The sequence below is a fragment of the Poecile atricapillus genome, chromosome 1 (genome assembly GCF_030490865.1).
Source record: "Poecile atricapillus isolate bPoeAtr1 chromosome 1, bPoeAtr1.hap1, whole genome shotgun sequence".
NCBI classification, from domain to species: Eukaryota; Metazoa; Chordata; class Aves; order Passeriformes; family Paridae; genus Poecile; species Poecile atricapillus.
The window spans coordinates 116,117,250-116,140,282 of NC_081249.1; the positions used below are offsets into that span (position 1 = coordinate 116,117,250).

General features: G+C 41.5%; 1 protein-coding gene across 13 annotated transcripts in view; it reads left to right on the top strand.

The window, feature by feature from the left end:
* Positions 1 to 23,033, top strand: part of C2CD3 (C2 domain containing 3 centriole elongation regulator) — a 37,556-nt gene that overhangs the window by 627 nt on the left and 13,896 nt on the right. For 8 of the 13 annotated variants that reach the window (XM_058829813.1, XM_058829814.1, XM_058829811.1 and 5 more), the window contains 22 exons: positions 211 to 368; positions 933 to 1,129; positions 1,874 to 2,091; positions 2,664 to 2,796; positions 3,464 to 3,592; positions 4,774 to 4,918; positions 5,311 to 5,465; positions 6,164 to 6,370; positions 6,839 to 6,951; positions 8,440 to 8,558; positions 9,565 to 9,687; positions 10,415 to 10,879; positions 11,133 to 11,284; positions 12,620 to 12,863; positions 13,567 to 13,750; positions 15,102 to 15,282; positions 16,271 to 16,443; positions 17,339 to 17,459; positions 18,594 to 18,862; positions 19,227 to 19,316; positions 20,345 to 20,965; positions 21,778 to 22,086. In XM_058829813.1, coding sequence (XP_058685796.1) covers positions 211 to 368; positions 933 to 1,129; positions 1,874 to 2,091; positions 2,664 to 2,796; positions 3,464 to 3,592; positions 4,774 to 4,918; positions 5,311 to 5,465; positions 6,164 to 6,370; positions 6,839 to 6,951; positions 8,440 to 8,558; positions 9,565 to 9,687; positions 10,415 to 10,879; positions 11,133 to 11,284; positions 12,620 to 12,863; positions 13,567 to 13,750; positions 15,102 to 15,282; positions 16,271 to 16,443; positions 17,339 to 17,459; positions 18,594 to 18,862; positions 19,227 to 19,316; positions 20,345 to 20,965; positions 21,778 to 22,086 — 4,506 coding nt within the window. Of the gene's footprint in view, positions 1 to 210; positions 369 to 932; positions 1,130 to 1,873; positions 2,092 to 2,663; positions 2,797 to 3,463; positions 3,593 to 4,773; positions 4,919 to 5,310; positions 5,466 to 6,163; positions 6,371 to 6,838; positions 6,952 to 8,439; positions 8,559 to 9,564; positions 9,688 to 10,414; positions 10,880 to 11,132; positions 11,285 to 12,619; positions 12,864 to 13,566; positions 13,751 to 15,101; positions 15,283 to 16,270; positions 16,444 to 17,338; positions 17,460 to 18,593; positions 18,863 to 19,226; positions 19,317 to 20,344; positions 20,966 to 21,777; positions 22,087 to 23,033 lie in introns of those variants that run through there. The other 5 variants (XM_058829812.1, XM_058829824.1, XM_058829817.1 and 2 more) reach the window with 4 other exon arrangements.

Sequence of the window (23,033 nt, forward strand, 5' to 3'; positions counted from 1 at the left end):
ATAAGCGTCCCCCTTTCTGGTAATTCTGTACTTATTTATCATCATTTATTACCAGTAATAATGTCTGTATTGACCCTTCTTTACCTGCTGCTTCGTTACTGTCGTTTCCTTGTACAACGTAACGTTAATCTCTGATTTCTTGTCATTTTAGCCAAAAAGTGTGAGTTGTGACCGTGAGACTGACCTGAAGATGTTCCTGATTTTTTGCAGATATGGGTGTTCTTGTCCTGGAGGTTCTGACCAAACTTGACCGCCTCCCTCTCGGCAGAGCCCAGATCACTAAACTGTCCCAGCTCTCTCCCAGCCATCCCATCAAAGGGTCTTTTGCTGTGCTGTCACCAACGTTGGATAAACTTGGAGAGCTGCAGGTAGTCTTGATGTCTTTGCTCATTATTATAAATTATGTGCTGTGATATTGGTATACTCAGGTGCAGGCTCAAGCTGTATGTGGCATGCTGCAGACCTGCTCTCTGTCCAAGGCATTTCTGAGCTAAGGTAACAAATGAAAAAACAAATACTGGTAGCATTGATTTTATACTGGTTAGAGGGATGTGAGATAGTTGAGCTTAATGAGAAGCATGTGGTCATCTCTACACTGACAGTTAGTATTAACAGTGGATTTAAAAGTGGATATTGGGTTCTTACATTTCACTGGACTGGAATAATAGAAGGTTTGACATCTGGAATTAAGGAAGTTCTGTCTTGCAGCCCTGGCTCTGGAAAATTGATTATGAAAGATAGTTGACTGGGATTTGAAGACATGGAACGAGAAACAAGTAGTCGTAAATATGTGACATAGCTGCATAATGTTAATATTCCTTTATGGAGAAAAGCAACAGTTTTCCATTGCACAGCAAGTGAAGTTGAATGCAGTATTTACTGCACTTATTTAAGAAGAGAATAAAGTAATATTTTCACATCTTGTCTTTCAGGTCTCGCTGGTTCTGGAACCTCTGCCAGAACTGTATGACACCAGCAGCTCTGTGCTGACCACAGAAGGAAGTTCAGATGCTCCTGCTGCTCAGAGAACTAGCAAGTCCCAGCTTCCTGCTCCATCCCAGCAGCCCAGGCACACACGGGTGGCTGTTGAACAGGAGTCTGTTGACAACAGCAAAGCCACAATTCCTAGGTACCTTTTTTTTTTTCCCTCATGACAAAATTGTGGTTTGTTTTGCAGTTCACACAGAATTTTTAAGTAGTGGCAGTACACTTGTTACTTATGGAGATACTTGATCTTTTCAGACATACATTTTGTACAAAATGCAGAATGTTGAGCATTTTAGAGATGACAGGGACAGTTTCTTGTCTGACAGAAGTTTACATCTTACGTTGACTTAGTTCAAGCCATGCAGGTTCACACAAGAGGTGCTTCAAATCATCAAATCAACAGAAGAGTTTGGGTTGGAAGGGATCTTAATGTTCATCTTATTTCAGCCCTGCTGCCAGGACACCTTCCGCTATCCCAGGTTGCTCCAAGCCCCATCCAACCTGTCTTTGGACATTTCCAGGGATGTGCCAGCCACAGCTTCTCTGGGTAACCTCTGCCAGAGTCTCACCATGCTCCAGCAAAGAACTTTCTCCTAATATCTAATCTAAACCTACCCTCTGGCAGTGGGAATCTGTTCCCCCCTGTCCTGTCTCAGTGTGCTCCCGTAGAAAAGATCTTTTAGAATGTTTTTTCTAAAAAAATCTTTTACTTGCAGCTGGGCTGGGGTCGGTCTCTCTGATGGTCTCAGTGGCAGACGAGAAATCACTAAAATAACATGCCAGGTTTCCTTTTAGAGCATGTCCTGAAGGGGGAATTTGCAGAGTTCTGAGTCCCTTTATCCACCCACTTGAGTTGTTACTGAAATAACGTTTCATTTTTCACTAGAGGAAAGGACGATTTTCTCTACCAAGAAAACTCTGAAAAGATGAAGGATGCCTTTTCTGTTTCTCATCACCATGTGATTTTACCAGATGAACATTTGAAAATGAATCCTTCAAGTCAGCCCCTGTCATTTCCCAGCAGCACCGATCCTGAAGCACTTCCCAGAAGGAATGCACAGGTGCTCTCCATGCACAACCCAGCTACAAAAGACCTGCTGTCAGGTTTGTGTGCAGCTGGCTTCATCTCTTGGATTTCACTGTAAACAACTCTTGATGATATTTCATGTGTCTGTCCGGAGATGAGATTTTCTGAAGGGGAAGAGAGACTTCACACCATCTTGCTGCATTATACCAAAAAGGCCTTTACTTAAAAAACACTGTTGCCTGGGCTGGATTGAAACAAGCTTTGGAGTAGGGTACATTTCCATATGTGTCTTTTGGTATTTCATATTTACAGAAAAGAACAAAAATTAGACATCCTAAAGTGGCAAACTACTCTTACTTAAATTAGTCTTCTGTATCCTAATAATGCCCTTCCAGTACTTGACCCAGTGTGTGCAGACAAGTTCCTTGTAGACCTGAGTGGGAGACTGATGGGGGACCACCCTTCCTCACTCCACAGCTGAGCTGTTTTCTGGTGTATAAAACATATTTAATTCCTAGTGCATCAAGATCTCTTTTTAACAGCAGAAAACAAAAGTTTCTTGACAGTAGCTGACACATTTATTGTGTCTACACATTGCTTTTAAATTGCATTTGAATGCTGGAGTGTAATCCTTCTGCTTATTCCCCAGCTCTCTTGGATCAAGGCAGTAAACTCCGTGATGCCATGGTTGTTTCTGCAATGAAGTCCAGCCCAGACATGGAGATTGAACTGAATAAAATGTCTCATTTTACAGAGACAGATGATTTTAAAGCACCAACAAAGTGAGTTTGGATTGGGTGAAGCGAGATTCAAGCTCCACACCATAAATTTTGAGGCTTTATCCAGAAAACTGTAGACACTGAGATTCATAGGACGTGTTTTAGGATTAATTTAGGGTAAAAGTAGCAGATCATTCAAGTGGGAAGTTAATTTCTACCTGTGAATAAATGCCTAAATTTTGTGAATTCATTTTAATCTTCACGTAGTAAGCCTTGATTTATTGATTTTAATTTCATTTCTTAGTCTATTTGTATTTAGTTCAAAGTTATTTTACAGGGAAATATTAAATGTTGGTAGGGAATAAGAGGAGTGCAAGAAATGGCACTGCATCACAAACAACAGTTTTTCAGAGAAGTGTAAGTAATTGATGACCTAAATGCATGGTATTTTTCTTAGGAGAAAAGAGATTTCTTGGTTTTCCTCTGGAAAATTATGAATATTGCCGGTTCCGTGATAACCAGAAAGCAATGTCATTGTCTTTGACAGTCAATGATGCTATTGCAAACTCAATTTCATTTATTTCTGCACAAACTATTTGTATTTGTGTGAAAGTAGATTATTTTGGATTTCCCAGAAAAAACTGATAGACCAAATAATGGATTAATCTTGAGCCTTAATGTCTTTATTTTTCCTTTTCCTGCTGTCTGTGCTTCCATTGCTGTTACCCAGGAGTCCAAAAGCCTTGAAGTCCACTTTTGTGCCCACTCCTGAAGATCCCCATCGCTTTGGATCTGAAGTTTCAGGTCAGCAATTTGACCTAAACTCTGAAGAAAGAGCAATCCAGTTACTGTTGGGCAGGTGAGTGTGGTGCACTGGGAGGCTTCTGCAAAATTGTCCTTATCTGACCATTTTGAAAAATGTCTCCTGACCCTTCAAGTTATCCACGTTTTTGGGAATGTAACCAGGGGCTCATGTGCAGGTGATAGAGGTGTTTTATAGCTCAGTTTTAATGCATGACAATCTGGATAGCTCTGAGTCACTTTGTATAAAAGTGTTGTTAAAAGAAAGATTAACCACAATCTTTGATAAAACTAAGTTATTTAACAGTTGTAACTGTTGTGGCCTAAAGTGAGTACATAAAACAAATACCATGTTTCTTTAAAGAGGAAACACTCTGTAAATTATAATTAAAGAACAACAATAGCTATTTTTAATCTTTCTCCAGATATTAAATGAACCTTTTCCTCTCATTTTGCATAGCAGGAGCATAAATGATGCTTCCATTGTGTCCATGTCTGCACCCTGAACGCACAGCTTCTGGGTCAGATAGGGTTCAGAATTTCAGTTCATGTTTCTTGTGCCCTTGCACTTAGTTTTTCACTGTGGTTTATCAGTGGATAACACTGTAGTGTTGCAGATCATAAAATGATTTTAAACTCACAGCACAGAGGAAACCCTTAAATCAAAGTAACCCCTGCTTGTATCTAAAGATACTTGTATTTGCATTTACTCAGATATACCTTGGGTGGTTTTTTAATCAAAGTAAACTTTCCTTAAGTATTACTGGTATCTTAAAGCATTCCAGAAATTATAAAGTAGTGAAGGGTAAAAATAAAGGTAGATATTCATAGGTTCATTTTATGGATTTTTTGGACCTATGGATGAATTTTATTCATCAAGGTCTGGAGTTGATTGCCCAAAGAGGTTGTGGAATCTGCAGCTTTCAAAATACACAAAATCCAACTGGACAACTTTTTATTCACATCCCTCCCCTTTGAGCAGGGGTTGGACTGAGTGATCTCCAGAGATCTGTTCTAACCCAAGCTCTCCCACACTTCACACACACTGCTTTCCTGTTGGGGCAGAGATGTTACCCCCAGGTAAGCCTTCTGGGGCGTGCTCTGTGAGCACAGTTTGCCTCCATCTGGAGCCAGTATAGCCCAAATCCAGGATAAAGCAGGCAGCATTGTCAGCATCCCTTAGAGACTGACTGCAGAACTTGGAACACTAAGGTGTGCTTCCCTCTCTTGTATCCACAGTGCTGATTTTTCTTCGGGGCATTTTTGGGACCGAACGGGCTCCCTGTGGGATTCTCTCTCCCTTGGCAGTGAGGTGTATGACAGTGAACTCGGAGATCCCCATTATGACCAGAGTCTGCTGGAGAGGCTTTTTTACACAGCTCCTGTAAGTGGAGATCCAGAGGAAAATGTGCATTCCATAATGTGCAGAAAAATGGAAGTTTGTGTGATCAAAAAAACCTACAGATTTCAGTGTTTTAAAAGCTGAATAAGCATTAAGTATCATACAAAAGCTTGTATGTGCGTACGTTGCTTAAAATTGATCTTATTAAAAGAACATTGTTAAAACTACAGAGTCAAGCATTGACTTGGAAATTGCTGGGATTGAGGTTGTCCAGGAAGACTTCGTTTTTTACATCCCTGAAATTTTCATACCATTTTAATTGTTTCAAATGGTGCAATGCACAAATTGTTTTCCATTTATGTATTGTGACCATTATGGAACTCTCTGTGTAATGATAATTAACTTCTTATTTATGTGCATTATTTCTGCTTTAGAAATCTGATTCCAGTTTGAGTGATTTCCTCAGTGATGATGATGTTAAATCCTCAAAGAAAGCATCCAAGACAGAAACACTAAAAAGAGTGGATCCAGTGAATCCACAGAAGGATTTTCATGCCTTTGATCAGAATGTGACAGAAACAAAACACAGGTAGTGACATCAGTGACTTCTGTTCTGACCTCTTCTAAATTGTATTTCCTTTTTTTCATGATGGAACCAATAAAAGTGTCCCTAAAGATCCAGTTATCAAACTTATCTTGTTCAATACAGTCAGTGTAATGGTTTTGTGACTTTTGTTTTTTTCTAATTCAGCTCTAAACAATTATTTCTGATTTTTTTTCAGACTAATACTGCTGTTTTTATATCAGCTAAAATTCATATCCCCAGAGAAAACAACACAATAACACAACACCAAAATAGATTGCAATTCAAGTCTTGCAAATTACACAAATGGGATTTAAAATTATAGCAAAAATCATGTTGCTGTTCCTCTGGAGCAGAGACTTGTCCTTGTGTATAACTGTATCACCTCCCTGCTTTTGTACATGTCATTAAATGAAGCTTTTCTTTTTGAAGAGTTAGGATAAGATTTTTTTCAGATTAACAATGTGGAACGTGCACTTTTTGGTTTTGTTTCTTTTTTTCACTTATGGACCCCAGATATTTTAAGGTTTTTGTTACAGACAATTATGGAGACCACCAAATTAGTTGTAAAAATATATTTAAAATTATATTTTAATGAACCTTGTGTAGTTTTTAAATAACACCCCCCCAAGCTATAGTTTTCCTGTCATGTGTTCATGTCAAGAATGTTTCTGCAGTCCTGAACCTCAGTTTTGTCTCTCCAGCTGCTCTCCCACTGCTGCTCCAGAAGACTACAGAGAAATGGCTCTTCTCACATCCTTGGGTGCAGACAGGTTTGCATTGCTGCAGCAAATACACCTGGCCAGAGTCATCATTGAAAGCTTGAAGATCCCTCCTGAGAGCATCCAGATCTCCCCAAGGAGGAAAGGTTTACTGGGGAAACCTCCACGGCCTATGTCTGTTCATAAGTGGTAAGGGGGATTGTTTCTTCCTGGTTTGTTTACTGTGCCTTCAAGGGAGATTTCCCTGGGGTCCCTTGTGTAGTCCAGCTTCCCTGAGCTCTCCAGGCTTCTGAGACCTTACAAGTTCTCTGCTCCTCTCAGGAAATTGTATCCCATAAACTTGTGAAAGTTAGAGATGTGACTGATTTATCCTGATGTGGCCTCACCTCAGGCTGTGCCTTTCCCAGGGTTTTGGGGAGCTACAGATGTACTTTGTACCTGGCCATACACTGAAGACAAAAGGGGGTTTATTGGAGGAGAATCTGGCATTTATATAATCTGTGGAAGGAATTCATAGAATAGGTGTTTCAATTATCTTAAAAAAAAAAAGTGTTACAGTAAACTGTGAATCTGGAACTTGCCTGCTGTGTTCAGTTTCATGACTCACGTCAGATTCTTGATGGATTGTGGTCACCCTTTCCGCTTTTTTATTCACAGTACCTTCTTTGTGGAGTACCACTTTCCTGTGAGAGTCTCCAAGGATGATAAAGGACAGGTTTCCATAACAACAGAAGCAATTCGAATAGCCTCAAGTAAAATCACAGATGATGGTAAGAGCATAATTTTTCCCCCACAGATTCAGTTTTGTGGACTCCATCTCTTAGAAATTATTTAGTAGTGTTTTCCACGTATTTCCTTTGCTGCCTGAAAATGACAGTATGATTACTGGCACCTCTGCACACAGAGTTGGAAATGATCCTCTCAGGGGCAAGGAAGCCAAGTGATTTTTTAATTTTTTCATACTGGGATTTTAAAATTTCTTTTCCTATGGAAGGAACAAGTTAGTAAGCCCATTCCTTCATTTGAACATATAGCCAATATTCTTTCTGCAACAGTAGGTGGATGATAAAGTACTTTTAGAAATATTAAAGATACTTAGAGCTCAAATAAATAATTTCCCAGATGTCAAAGTTTGTCATGTAGTATCTCAAATAGCTCACATAATCTGCTGGATCCAAGGAATCTCGAGTCCTGTGCTCAAATCAGCAGACATTAATCTTTGTACTGTGAGTCACCAGTGTTTGTATTCCTGATAATGATTTCTGTTCCCACTGAGCAGGGAATGCCGGATGAGCAAGATACTCTCTGCCCAGTCTTCCCAGAAATTTGAATGCCAGGATGACTTTCAAATGCCTCTCCCATGTGGTCATTTATTGCCTTTCCATCTTTCTGAGCGGCACTTGAGAGATTTTGAGTTCTCTTGTATATTCTCCATTTATGGCCAGATAAAACATCTGTTTCATCTGAATTTTGGTAATACAGCCTTTGTAATCCAAAACTCATCCATCCTCCTGCCCTTTGTCTTGTGTAGGGTCCAGCTTTTTGAGACCTAGAAAAATAGATTGGACTGAAAACAATTTGCAGAAGACTTCAAGTCAATCCACTGTAGCATTATCCTTTCATTAGAGTTGTGTATGTCATTTTTTAAAGGTGACTAATGGGAACAATTCCATAGCCATCCCAGACAAGATGGAGAAGTGCTGAGCATCCAGTTGGAAATTTCCTGATGTGTAACTGCATTTTTGTCTTCACAAGAATACTTCCTTATCCCTTGTGAACACTCTTATTGTACTTCTGGTACTCTTTTCCAGACTGAATGCAAATTGATTCTATCTCTACTTGCAGATACTCCTGTTCTCCTGAAGCTGTGATTTTTCTTGCAGCTCAGCTTTGACTCTCGCAGGAACCATCTTGAGCTCTGTTAGTTAAAATGGGGCATGGTTCTCCCACTGAAGAAGGGCAGGTCTTACTGCATGCTAGAATGGCAGAGACTTGGTGTCACCTCAAGTCTTTAAATACTGTTATAATGTTGGTTTAAATTAATGTATTTAATAATTTATTAATTATTTATGAATTCATTATCTTAATTTCATCCTGACGGCCTCCTGCTATTTGCTGGCCTTCGAAAATGAAAACCAGTTTGCTTCAGCCTTGGTGTTAATAAATAATGCAGAGTTAAATGATTGTGTGCACTCTCCAGGGAAAGTTTATTTATATCAGATAATTCTGGTTATTTGTTGCTCCTCTCTTCCTTCCAGTGGTGAAATTCCAGCAGCGGTCTGTGTTCCCTGTGTGGTTTGGAGGAACAATGATCGAGCACTGGTGGAGCTCTGACCTGGCTTTTAAAATCTACGTGAGAAAAAGCACGCAGAAGAAGGTACTTGCTAGAAGTTGTTCCTTTTTTGTGTATTGAAAAGCAAAGAAACTCTTTGCATTTCCATTTCCCACAGAAACGCAATGCAGACTATCAGGTATTAGGAGGGGAAATGACCTTATGTGTAGATAATTGAACTGATTTCTGTTCAGTCTTCACAGAATCACAGAATATTCTGAGGGACCCACAGGACCATCGAGTCCAGCCCCTGGCCCTGCACAGACACCCCAACAGTCCCACCCTGTGCATCCCTGAGAGCGTGTCCAAATGCTTCTGGAGCTCTGGTAGCCTCTGGGCTGGGCCCGTTCGCTGTTCCAGGCTGGTCACTCCTGTCACTCCATTAAAGGATTTTCTGAGTTTCAGACTGGCTAACAAAATAAATTGTCCTACCCTCATTTGATTTCTTGCAGTTTAAGCACATTGGATCAATTATTAACATTATCCTTCAGTGAGAACACAGTTCCTTTAGCAGTGTAGAATGAGTTCACATGGATGCAGTTTATATCGTAACTCTGCCCAGTGTAAGGGGAGTAATGTAAGCTGTGAAAAACAGCTGTAACTTGTGCATTTTTGGGGAAAAGGTATATTTCTGTCTGATAAGACTATTTGCATAACCATCTGCCTGTGATGAAGATGGTGAGAGGGGTTAACTCAGCTTAGGTTATTTTAAGCAGCACCAAGGATATCTACTTTTCTTTTAATGGGGGAGTAAATTGCATCTTCTGCTATGGAAATGTCTCTCATTTACTAGAGTTTAGGTTATTCAATTTTTTAATTAATCTGGAATTGTTTACAGTAGGTTCTGGGAAAATTTGTCTTACTGTTGTTCTAGTGAGATTTGAAATTGGAAGTAAAGGAGATTTTCCAAATCCCTGTTGGTACAACTGATGGTGGGAGTAGGAGTGGAAGGGTGTGTGGCTGCTCATGGCTTCCCAAAAAGATTTTATTTCACAAAAATTCTTTAAATCTGATAGAAATCTTGCAAAATTCATTCTTTGCCTACCCTTAGCCTGTGGCCATAGGCTCAGCAGCACTTCAGCTCTGCAGGGTGATTGAGGCTGAGCTGCTCAGTGTCAGCTGGGAAATACCTGTGGAAAAAGAGGGAGATCACCCACAAGTTGGGCCACTAAAGGTATGTGCTTTACCATCTCGAGCTTGAATTGTTACTAATTTTGGCTGCACACTCTTTATTTTTAACTCCTCTTTTCTCTCTGTGTTTCAGTTTGCCAGATACAAAGGTTTGTAAGACCAGTAAAAAATAACAGGAACCCTTTTTTATTCCTTAGGGTTTTGGAGAAATATTTTGAAACTTCTGCATGTCTAGGGATGTTGCCCATAATCTGGGACTTGAATACAGAAACCACTCTGCAGGCAAATTTTGAGTGGCACATATTCAGGGCTTGGAGCTTTGGCTCCTTCTTCACCTCTGACATGAGCTGAGCTCCCTCGTGCCATGGAGGCCTGGTGTTCCTTGTCACTTCAGGAATTATCTTCTCCTGTCAAAGTTTGCTCAGCTTCTGATTGGAAAGCATTAACAGTTTGAGAGATTTGACAGTTCTGAGGATAAGCAGCTCTCTGTATTAGCAGGTGAAGGGTTAAGAATGGGGTGAGCTTTAAGGTCCCTTCCAACCCAGGCCATTTAATGATTCATCTGCAATTGTGTGGTTTTGCACTCCAGTCTGGACTTTATTTCATAAAGCCACATGTAGTTTATTTTACAGCAACAGCTGTAGCTTGCAACCAACATAATGCCTTAGGGTGAGTTCTTGAGCAAAAGGTGTGATATGTTTTCCTGAGTTTCTGTTGCATCCCTTGTTTCTGGATGGGGCACATCCGGCCAGCTATGCCTTGCCTTGCAGGTGTCCCTGCAGCTTGTGGCCCACAACAAAGACTCAGCCTGCACCACTGCCAGGTCAGCCACAGCTGGGCACCCAGCCCCAGCTCACGCCATGAGAAGTGCCCAGCTGAAGCTGCAGGAGCCCAGCAGGACGAGTGTAGATGCAAAAAGCCCTCTGTGCTCCAGAAGGAGCCCTGAAGACTGCCAGGAGCCAGGAGCGGGCAGCGGGGAGGTCGCGCAGCCACTGCGCACTGTGCCGGCTCCCGCAGCCCAGGATGTGGTGACACGTGTAACCCCAACCGAGGAGGATGGCTTATTGCTGCACGTGTTGTTGATGGTACCTGATGGAAAGGATTTTATTGCTGAAGGCTGTGGGCTCCCCAATTCTTGCAATGTGTATTTAAACTGCAAACTGCTCAGCACTGAGGAGGCAACGAGATCCGCTGTCATCTGGGGTACTACACAGCCTGCCTTTAATTTTTCTCAGGCAAGTCATACGTTGTCCATTTCACATTGATGGAAATGTGATATTCCCCACTGACAAACACAATTTGTAGTTACTTTTACATACATAGAAACATCTCTGCTTGGCTTGGTTGAACGCACATTTGACTTTTAACTTCTATCTCTAAAAAGCACAATTCTGTAGACTGGAATAAAGCAGACTTACCACAATGCTCTGTACTTAGCCAATACTTCCCAGTGTATTCTGTATACTAATTCTGCTTTAAACCATTCAGGTGATGCCTTTTTCATTGACTTCCAAACACTTGGAGCGGCTGAAGAACAATGTAATGATTATTGAAGCATGGAACAAGCTGGGAAGCCCTGGCTCTGACAAATTGCTGGGATTGGTGAAACTCCCTCTGCATCAGTTTTACATCTCATTCAAGTAAACTTGTTTTTTTTTCCCATTTTTTATTGGGTTGGGAAGTATCCTAACTGAAGCTTAGAAGAAGAAGTTGGTGATGGTGTGTGGGGGTTGTGTGGGAAGGTTCTTAATTACACTTCATTCAAAAAGCATTTTTGCTCTGTCAGGCTTTCTATGGCCCTTTCCTACAGTGAGCAGGGTGTAAGTTACACCATCCATGTCCAGAAGTACAGCTAGAGTGTGAGAAATAGTCACTGTGCTGCATCAGGGTTGGTGCCTGCTTACTTGTGGTCCTATGATGGAATAAAACTAGAAGAAATCACAGTGACTATGCAGAAGAATGAAGTGTGGCTTTCCACCAGTGATTTTTCAAGATTGTGACTGATTTGGTTTGCCCCTAATTAGCTTCTGCAGAGATCCCATAGGGATGCTGTCCATCTGCACAGCCTGGGTGTCAGTCTCCAAAACCTTCATATTTTAATTGTGTTCTTATCCGATGGGATTCTCCAGAGTTCTTTGTTCTTTTTGGGCTTAATCTATTTGCTTCTTACTTAATCTACTGGCTTCTTGGTACAGTTAAGTTACTGCTTAAAACAGTTTAAATTGCTGGAAATACTGGGCAGAAGAAATTCTTCCTAATGCAAAGGATTTATTCCTTTTCTTTTGTCAGACCTAGAGACATGTGGAAATCGGGTGGTGCTGGAGCTGACTGGCCACTACTTTGTTGGTTATTACTGTGTCATTCATATCATTTTTTCAGTAAGCCACTGTAGTAAACTACAGACTAATTTGTATCTTAGAATCCCAGAATGGTTTGGCTTGGGAGGGACATTAAAGCCCATCCAGCGCCACCCCCTGCCATGGGCAGGAGCACCTTCCACTCAACCAAGTTGCTCCAAGCCCCATCCAGTCTGGCCTTGAATAACTTCAGTGTATAATTGGAGATTTTTACATCTTTCTGGGAGGCTGTCACTGTGTATTCTTTTCTTCCATCCCCAAGGGCGCATAACTACCTCATAAAAGTACAATGTGGCTACAGGGTGTTCATGGGAGTCTTGTACCCATTCATCCCTTCATTCACAGATCTCTAGGCTGGCTCATAGCTAAAGTACTGTTAGGTTTTGGGAAATTGTCCTTTGTCATTGCTGAAAATAACTTCTTGCACCCAGCAGCTCATGGATCTCTGCTGAGTGAAGACTGGATGTGAGACAAATTTCAGAGGAATGGAGATAGATAGATTGTTTTTTATCAGCATTGAAAATCCTGTCTAAAATGAGTTCTGTGTGATCCTGCTCCTTCTCAGATGGCTCATGCTCATGCTTGGGCTTTTTTGTTTGTTTTGTGTTTGTTCTGTAGAGATCCCAAGGTTTCCCACCTGCTCCTGCAGGCTCAGTACCCGGTTGTGGCTGTGGATGGCCACATGCCTGTGATCGATGTTTTCACCGGCAGCACAAGCGGAAGCCTGAGGGTCATCCTGGCAATGGGATCAGCTGATCAGATAGTGGCACTGCAAAGGCTCAAAACTGAAGAAGGAATGGTCCCTCTGGTCACACAACGTCCTCCCCACTCTCTGGACCATCCACCTACAAAACCCACAATGGTATTTATTGTTCAGTAAATCCTCATTCTTGCTGCTAAGGACATGTGAAAAGGGTTTTACCAGTGGGTTCATCAACAGATGGATGATCCCCAATCTCTTCTTGAAGCTGTAGCAAATTTTGTTGTATTCTAAAAATTGTACACAGAATTATATTGTTTATACTATTTTTTTAACCAGCTTGCTTTCATCGGTCTTCACATTATTGCTCTTTTTATTACCTTGCATATCCACTGCTTCTATCTTCACAAGTCCAGTAAAAACAAAAACCCAGCAAAATTATAGAAAATCCTAATTCTCACAGCCTTATTGTGAAGGTTTTGCCACCACCTTGGAATTGGATAGGTCGGAACTCTGATGCTTTTTATGTGCTTTGCAGGAAAAAACCCTATTTTCTTTCAGGCTTTCAACATTTCTGTGAACTTCAAGAGGAAGATGGCAGATAATTTTTCTGCCCCCCATCTCAGGCTTCTTAGATCCTCTTCACATGTAATTGTTCAGGTTGGAAAAGACCTCTGTGCTCATTGAATCCAGCCACTGCCAAGGTCGCCATTAAACAATGTCCCCAAATGTTACATCCACATTTTTAATACCTACTGGGATGACTCAACCGCTTCCCTGGACAGCTTGTTGAAATGTTCTCAGCTTCCTAAAGTTTTCCTTTCTATGTGGCTTCTCTTTTTTTCTTTTTTTTTTTTTTTTTCAGCAGTTGGACCCAAAAGGGGAAGGCCTGATGGAGCACGTCTTTGAGATCCACGTGGAGAGTGTGAAGGGACTCACTCCCTTACAGTCCACGGTCTGGGGAGAGGCCGACTGCTACATCCAGTACTATTTCCCAGTTCAGGAGGCTGGCTGTGGTGCACTGCAAGGATCTGGGTTGTATGAGGACAGTAAGTTTGTTTTATAATTTTCCCTTATTTTAGAGCATTGCTTTAATTAAATACTATTTACTTGTGTTCTCTCTGCCTAAGTAAGAGGGGGAATGTTTTTCTGAGCTTTCATGCAGCCAATGCTTGTTTTCTTGGAAAAACTGGACTTGGGCTGTGTCTCTGGATTAAAAGCCTTGTTTGTCTGAAGCTGGTGGCAAGTTCCCAGTGTAAAAAGAGACGTAATTCCAAATCTCTTCACATGGTACCTTTTGTTCAAGGTGCTAGAGGGCTGTGTCATCTTTGTGCTGATCCGACAAAGATGAAGGAATAGGTCCACAGGGAATAGCGAGATTGTTCAGTGAAATTCAGCAAAGGCTTTACATGCACAAGCCTTTCAGGGTGCTCGTTTTGCTCTCCTCAGCCTGCTGACAGGAGAGTGCAGCCAGGTGGGGATCGGGCTCAGGGCAACAAGGGACAGGACAAAAGGAAATGGCCCCAGTCATGCTATGGGAGGTTTAAGTTGAATATTATGGAAAATGTCTTCAATCAACTGGGTTATCAAGCCATGGCACAGCTGCCCAGGGCAATGGTGGAATCAGCATCCCTGGAAATGTTCAAAAAGTGTTTGGATATGGCACTTGGGTACATACATGATTTACTGGTGGCCTTGGCAGGGCTGGGTTAACAGTTGGATTTGATGATCTTAGGGGGCTTTTCCAACCTTAACAATTCTGTGATTTTCATGGATACACCAACAGAAGAGTTGTTTGGTTTAGATCACTAGGATTAGCATAGAATGGTTTATATGGGAAGGGACCCTAAAGCACATCTCATTCCACCCCCTGCCATGGGCAGGGACACCTTCCACTGTCCCAGGCTGCTCCAAGCCCTGTCCAGCCTGGCCTTGCACACTTCCAGGGATCCAGTGGAAGCCACAGCTTCTCTGGGTGACCTGTGCCAGGGCCTCCCCACCCTCACAATATCCCAATTTAAACCCACCATCTTTCAGGTTATAAAAAAATATTTAAATAATTGGAATTGTAGGAAAGACCACAGTCTTTCCTACATGCTTTCCATCACTAACATGTATTCCCACTGCAAAATGGGAAGTGCAGTCAGTAAAATGTTTCCATAGTAAGTCCTGTGGGATTTTTTTACTGCCTTTTTAGCAGTAGTTCCCAGCTTGTACCTCACAGGGTCATGGGGCTGCATGGATTGCTTGTAAAAGTTTTGTGAAGCTCAGAACAGCAAGCCTTGTCCCAGGAGGATTTCACTCCCTGTCTAAGTGTCCTACCTCCTGAAGGATTGCAAGCAGAAAAAGGCTGAAAGCTGCAACTGCAACCATTTTTAACCAGGTCTGCTTGACTTCTAGGCATCACGTTAAAGCCATTTAGAACAGCTACCACTTTGTGTGTCCCTGATCCCATCTTTAATGATGAACATCATCATTCCCTGTTGGTTCCTGCTGATGTCCCAGTCCAGAGGCTCCTGGTCAGTGCGTTTGTGGCACCAGGAGCAGCAGGAGGAGGAATCCAGTTTGAAGTCTGGTGCAGGTAGAGAACATCTATCTATTCTTTGTAGGTAGCACAGCAGTACAGGTAGATACAGATCTGATATTGAAAAAATCTCCAGCTCTAGGCTGGATATTCTGTAATATTATTTAATAATAACTAAAATAAATGGTAAGCTCATCAATGTTTGGTAATGAGTATCTGCACTTAAAACTTGTGAGCCTTTTTCCCCACCAGGAGTCCTAATTATTCCTTTTTATAACTTACTTAGAAAGTGTATGTTCTTTGTTTGCTTTCTTCCATCTTTTAGTCAGCATAACAATCTAAAAGTAGTGTTTTAATGCTTGACACATCTAGATTTTACTTAATAGCACACTGAAAGTATAATTTCATAGTGCTAGGTTTGCTTTTTTTCTCATACAAGTCACTGAACACAAGATAAATAATATGAAGTGTTTTGTAAGTTCAAAATGCTTCTTTGGCTTCTGAAGCTAATTATTAGTAGTGGAGAACAGAAGCCATGAAGACAAATAGCTTTAGAAAAGTTTAATAACCTGTTAATTCTACAGAAAACAAGTCAGGCTTTTTAAAATTTGCAAAGTCACATGAAAATTACTATGGGCTGTTTGTAAGATACAGTGCCAAAATTTGCTTTGGGATGAAGCTGAAGCCAAGTAATGCACTAAGGTTTAGACTCATTTTTTACACTCACAAATCTGTTCTGCAAGAGAGGTATTTTCATTTATTAACGAGAAGCGAGAGCAGAGAATATTTGGTGCTAGATCCTTCTCTTGTTTTCCTTTAGGATGCCAATTTTTAGTGGAGTTCCGCTTGTTGACTTTTTATGACTAGTGCAAATATGTATTTGTAGCATTATGTACTTAAGTGCTTAATGATTGTTTTCCTCAGTGGAAATACATTTACTTGAGTTTCTCCCTTAGCTGGGGAGACTAATTAGGCTTTGAAGACACTCAAAATCAAATTGACTTTTGTGCAGTTGTGAGAGAAATGTTGATGCTGGTTTTTTTAGGTATTATTACCCAAATGTCAGAGACCAGCTGGTTGCCAAAGGGGCCTTGCCTCTGTCACGGCTCTGTGCCATGGTTACTCTGCAGCATCGTGAAGAAATAGGGATACAAACTTTTAATCTTCCCTTGGTCCCCCGGACTGATTCCTCAGAGGAATTCCATCTGCGGTCTTCAGGTGAGTAGGGCTTGTGGGCTTGCACTTGGTGTGGTAAAACCAGGCTTAGTTAGGAAACCTCTGAACAGCACAGCAGTGTTTGATGGTGTGTTAGCAAAGAACAAAGGAAATGGCCCCAGGCTGTGCCAGGGAGGTTTAGGTTGGATCTTCCCCCAAAAGGCTGCCTGAGTACTGGCACAGGCTGCCCAGGCCATGGTGGAATCCCCATCCCTGGCAGGATTTAACAGCTGTGTGGATGTGGCACTTAGGGACATGGTAGAGCGGTGGCCTTGGCAGTGCAGGAGGAATGGTTGGACTCCATGATTTTATGGGTCTTTTCCAGCCAAGCCAATTCTGATTCTGTGTAAAATTCTGTCAAAGTCTGTAAAAATAAAGTCTGTTTGCCTCCAGGGCAAATAAAAATAGGGATTTGTGTCAGCAACTGAAACCAACCAGGAGTAGTTTTCCTCCCAGCTTTCACTAACACCATAATGAGTAAAAAATTAGTGATTAAGCATGGGAAACCCTGAAACTCTCAAAAACTTTTCAAAAGCCCTCTCTGTGTATTTGGCATTTTCACTGCCAATAAGCCCCAGCTGGTAGTTAATCTTCCCATGTAAGGTGGGGAAGGAGGATCTGAAGAAGAGCTGTTTATGGTACATAGTGTAAGCAGAGATATCTCTTGTGGGTCTTTAAAATAACACAGACATCAGCTCTGGGAAGGCCACAAGAAGCTCTGAGGCAGTAATATAAAACAAAGCCCACCCCAGTGGACTAATGGATTTACCTTTTTAGATAAATACTCACTAATAGAGTAAGTTTTGTATTAATAGGTATAGCTAAATATTGATTATGTTGGATGTATTTGCATTAAGAGCTGACCATTTCTTTCCTTCCTCTCTTCCATTTAATCCAGGTTTGCTCAATGTGAGTGTGAGGTACCAACGATCCATGAAAACAACAGCTGGAATTACTGCTCAAGCTGTTTCACTTTCTGTACAAATACATAGGGCAGCTGGTTTGCAAGCAGCAGCCAGGTAAAGCCTAATTCAAAAAGGATCATTTTTCACTTAAAACAGCTTTATCTGGAGGCAGCAGGCTGAGGCATGAGATTAGAACAAATTCTTACTGGCCAATTCTTCATCTGCAGAGACCAAGATTCAAAGTAGGTTCTGCTCCAAAGTGAAAATAATATAAAGACCATCAGCAGTTATTCTGGTCCCTGAAGCTACAGTACAGAGTGGTAGCATTTGTTCTGCAGAAGGATGCAGATTGGAAGGGCATGTTTTCCTACACTTCCATGTTTTTCTACACCAAAGACTGACATAAAAATTGGCTGATATAAGATGGTACCTATTTGAGCATTGGATCCTGGTGTTGCTGATGCTATTTAAGAGCTAACTAACATTGTTTTCTTGCATTTCACTGTGAAAACTTCAGTAAACTAACTAGGAAATGAAACATGTTCCTTCCCACCTTAAGGCTTCTGGTCCAGGTGTGTGGTGTCAGCTGGACATAGTTCCAGAATATGTGATTTGCAAGGGTTAGGAAAGGGCTAGAATAGAGGGAGTCAGTTCTACAAGAGAAGGATAGCTCCTGTCATTCCAGAACCATGGTCTGACCCTTTCTCAATGTTGCTGTGAGATCCTGAAAGGTGAGGATCACTGTTCTATCGTGCTTGGAAAAATCAAGGGAATAGAATAACCTCAGTCCCCTCATCCTTCAGGCATATGACCTGAGTAATACCTGGGTCTCATTTACTTGTAAATTATTCCATTTTCTAATTTCACCTCCTTTTGCTGGTCATTACTGATCTGTAAAAATAATTTGGCTTGGCCTTTGGCTTCTTTCAGAAACAGGTTCTCTGGGAAGTTATTTTACAGTGTATCCTTAAAGGTGCTGAGTACTTTCTCAACCACAGATAAAAGCACAGCCACCAGTGATGGACCTCATGAGTTCCTCTCACCATTTCATATCTGTTCCTAGTATGTTCAGATGGAAAAAAAAGATGAGAATGCTACGCAGCCAGAACCCACATACATTTTGGCTTAGAACATTCTCTGTTAGTCCCATCTTTTCACCTTTGTTTTAATCACCTTTTTTCCTAGATTCCTCATACATTATATGCATTCTCTTTCTTATTTTCTTTTTTTCCCCCATGTGAAATGAAGAGCTGTGGCACAGAAGAACCCTTCTGTCCAGTACTATGCAGGGGTGGGAGTGAACGCCTACGTGTGTGTGCTCCTGTCCTTCCTGCCCCAGGCGCAGATGTGCAGCACACGAGCCGTGTCCTGCTCTTTCTGCCCAGAGTTTGAGCATCACACCGAGTTTCTTTGTAATCTCATTGTTCATAAAAGCAGTGGAGAAGCCTCTTCTCTGGGGGAACTCCTGCAGTCTGCCAGTATTTTTTTCTCCATCTACCATCAGAGCACCAAGTCAGGTAAGGACGACAGGTGCGATTGCAAGGATTGAGTACCGGTGCAGAAGTCCCCTTAATTTTAGTATAGAAAAAGAAATTCTCATAGAATAATGGAATAGTTTGGGTTGGGATTTGCAAGAACCTCCCTGCAATGAGCAGGGCCATCTTCCAGCAGGTCGGGTTGCTCAGAGCCCTGTGAAGGGAACTCTGCAGTTGCTAATACATGTAATTATCTAAATTGTCTTTGGCAGAGCCTGTTCCCCTTGTGCAAAGAGTTTTTGAGACTCACAGTGATCAAGATCACCTCTTACCAGCTGTTCTCCAGTCAATCACTTCTAAACTTTATGTACCAGTTGGTGTACTTACAATATTATCTCTTTTCCAGCCACTGACAAATTGGCTGATAGAACATCCAGGGATTATCTTCTTGGGACAGTCACGATTCCAACCAGAGACCTGCTGACAAGAAGTTCAGGTAAAACAGCAGTGCTATGCTGCTGACATTCTGTCTTAATGCTACTGTAATTCCTTAAAACTATTTCCATTCTTGTTTTGAGGTTGTTTTTTTGGTTTTGTTTTTGGGGTGGGGGGTGTTTTTTAGACCAAAGTTCTTTCAGATATTCCCCATGTGTTCAGTAAAAATCCTGTATGAGGAAAGTCACATAAAGGTTGTTATTTGAAAACCTGTTTTCAGGGTGTAGGATATTTAGTGGCTGAATGAATATTCTGGGGCTACTATGAAGAAATTTAACTCCAGGCCAGCTAAAACCAGCACCTAAAATCCTTAGGATTTTATTCAGTGCTGTTTATTTTCTAGATAGAAAGTCCAAAAAGGATGTCAAGTCCATGAGGTGTAGTTTTTAGTGCAGGACCAGTGACTGCTTTTTAGATGTCAAAGCTAGAAACAAAGTCTTAGATAATTAGAAAGTAGTAGGATTAACACTTTTTTTTTTTTTTTAACTATGTGTGAAATATCTCAATGGTCCTTTTAGGTCCATATTAAGAATATTCTGTGAAATTTCTGTGAAAAAAATATTTACATATCTGTCTACTAATGATCTTCTCTCTGTAGCATTAGTTTGGGATTATTATACCTTGTAATTATGATGTTTTTATTATTGCCTTGGTTATTTCTGCTTTAATTTCAGTAAAGTTCTCATTTTCTCCAGCCCAAAATTTTGGGGCTGTTTTTAATGGGAAGAGAGTAGGAAAGAAATGAGAATACGTAATTTTATAACTGGATATCCTAGAGATGTCGTTTCATTGTAAAATGGGTGTTTTTAACTAAGTGAAAAATCCTTGGGGTCAAAACTGCTGCTGAGGTTTTTAGGAGGCTAGTAACTTGTTGGTTTTTTTTAGATTAGAAATTATTTAATAAAATTCCAAACAAGAAATAAACCCTTGGGATTCTGGTCCTTGACTGATGAGCAGAGAAGTAACCATTCTTCTGGCTGACATTTTTTGAAAGCTGGGATAAGGCTAATGTGATCTTTCCTCCCAAAGGTATTTCGGGCTGGTACCCAGTGACCCTCTCAGAAGATGCGGTGCCTCCACACTGCACAAACACCGTACAGGCCATTGTGGGAGGGCTGGAGCTCTCTGTTGCCTTTGCCCATCAAGGTGACAGGGAGCGTGTTTTGGAGGCTGCCAAGCTCTTGGGGTGGAGCAGCGAGGAGATCCATGAAGACAGCGAGGATGAGAGCGGTGACTGGGAGCAGAATTCCAGTCCAGTGGCTGTGACCATCTCCACCCCAAGGGTGTGGCTGCCACTCCACTGTGTGCTGCTGGCTGGCCAGACACACCTGCACAAAAGCACTTACTGCTACCTCAGGTACAAACTGTACGACCAGGAAGCCACCTGGACGTGGCTTAAGCAGCCAAAACTGAGTGACAACACAGAGAATGTTACAGTGAGCTTCAGGAAACCCAACAAGGTGATTCTCAGAAGGAGCCAGGGACTGCTGTGGTTCTTCAAAGAGGAGAAATTAGAAATCCAGGTGTGGTGGGCATATGGCAAGGAAAATGACGTGGAAAGACCACTTGATACAGATCGTCTTATTGGATGTGCCTACGTTGACCTGGCAGCATTAGCAGAGAGATCAAGGAGAGCACTGAGTGTTAGTGGTGAGTTCCTAAAATACAGAGCCACATTTCATCCCTCCTTATTGGCAATTTGATGTGGTTCCTTCTCTAGTCACTTTAAACAAAATGTTTACAGCTTTGTTTTGTCCTGCACAGAATCCCAGAATCCCAGGGTGGTTGGGGTTGGAATGGATCTCTGGAGATCAGCCAGTCCCACCCCCTGCCCAGGCAGGGTCACCTGGAGCAGGTGACACAGGAATGCATCCATGTGCAGTTTGGGATGTCTCTGGAGAAGGAGACTCCAGGCCCTAGGCAGCTGTTCCCGGGCTCTTCCCCCTCCATGGACAGAAGTTCTTCCTCAAACTGAGCTGGAACTTGTGTTTTAGTTTATGGCTTCTGTCATCTACGTGGTACTCAACACCCACCAGATTTGTGGACCGATCGGCTCTTCTTTCAGATACACTCAGGAAAGGGAGAAAAAGCAAGAGTTAAAACAATTTTTTATGTGGGGTATATGTTGTGTTCTCCATATATGTATATAAAATTATGCAGAGTTACTGTTCCCAGGGCTCTCAGGAAGTTGAGGTGCTTTAATCCCAGTTATTGGGAGAAAATTAAGGTATACGAAATTTGGGGGATTGCTCATGGTTTTTAATGTTTCCAAGCTTGTACTTCTGGGTAATAACTCACATAGAAATTATGCTGAAAATCAAAATTCGTTCTGCTGGGCTCATGTGAGATCTCTACAGTAATGAACTGTACCAGCTGTTTTCCAAGCTCCTGCTTTTGCTTTGGCTCAGTTAGCTGGTTGTTTGTGTTTCCTTTGGCTCAGTTAGCTGGTTGTTTTCCTGCAGGCGTTTATCCATTGTTCAGATGCAATGCTGCAGACCTGGCAGGAGCTGCTGTGCGTGTTCACGTCAGCCTTGCTTCCACTCCTGCTGCTCTGCCCAGACCTCCCTGTGCTGAGGAATGCAGCAGCAGTGAAGATGAAGACACAGGGGAAGCCCCTGGTCTGAGCCAGCAGGTCTCTGACAAACATCAAGTGGATATTGTAGATTCAGGGATCACCAATGGTGAACCACAGCAAGAAGATGTGATGTTTCTAGAAAACACAGTTGCTGTCAATATCCTTGTGGAAAGAGCAATGCATCTAAGTTTAAAAGGTAAAATCACACACACACACTCCCTTTCTTTTCTTTCTTTCTTGTCTTTTTTTCTTTCTTTGTTTTCTGTTTCTTTGTTTTCCTCTGAGATCTGTTCCTACTCCAGCAAAGTGAATGGCCAGGACAGATTTTGAACTTGGCTTCATGGTGTTGCAACCCCAATCACTGTGTAGGTACAGGGAAAGCAGGAGGCTGAACTATCTTCATGAATAAAATCCAAAATATAAATAACATAATGTTACCTGTTAGAGATGATGGCTGAATACTGAAATTAAGCATTATCTGAATAGCTAAACTCCAAGTTAATCATTGACTGAGTAACTAAACCCCAAGACACCCCTATCTCAAAGACTCCTGCAAATGAGCACATAATAAATTTGTAAACCTGGCTCAGGGTACTTAGCTTTTGTTCCCCTGATAACACAACCAAGAGTCAAATGCAAACTGTGATTTAAAGGTAGGTAATTCTAAAAGATTCTGAGCCCTGCAGATGGATTTTTAAAATTATTCTAGAATCTTCTGGAGTTCATAGTCTTTGAAAAACTGATGCAACTTTGTTATTGCAAAGTTTTTGATGGTATAAAGGAGCCTTCTTTTGAGTACTGCAGAAATATTTAAATATTTCTGTCTTGAACTCCTTATTTTAGGGGATTTTTAGAAGTAACTAATTGAGAGGCAGCTGATCCACTAAAACAAATATAAGCTAGTTTCAAGAAGCAATTTCATTCTTCATGATTGCCAGACAGGTGGCCCAGCATGGAGAGTAGCTCAACCACTGGAATAGTGTCCTCAGGACCTGGGTTTTATTCCTAGCTTTACTTCTGACTTCTTAGATAATCTTGGGCAAATGGTTTTTCTGTTTCTCCCTTGAATATTCCAGTTTCTGCTCTATTAAAGGTTTGCGTAATATTTGCTTCCACTGTAAATATAACATGCTATGAGTTCCA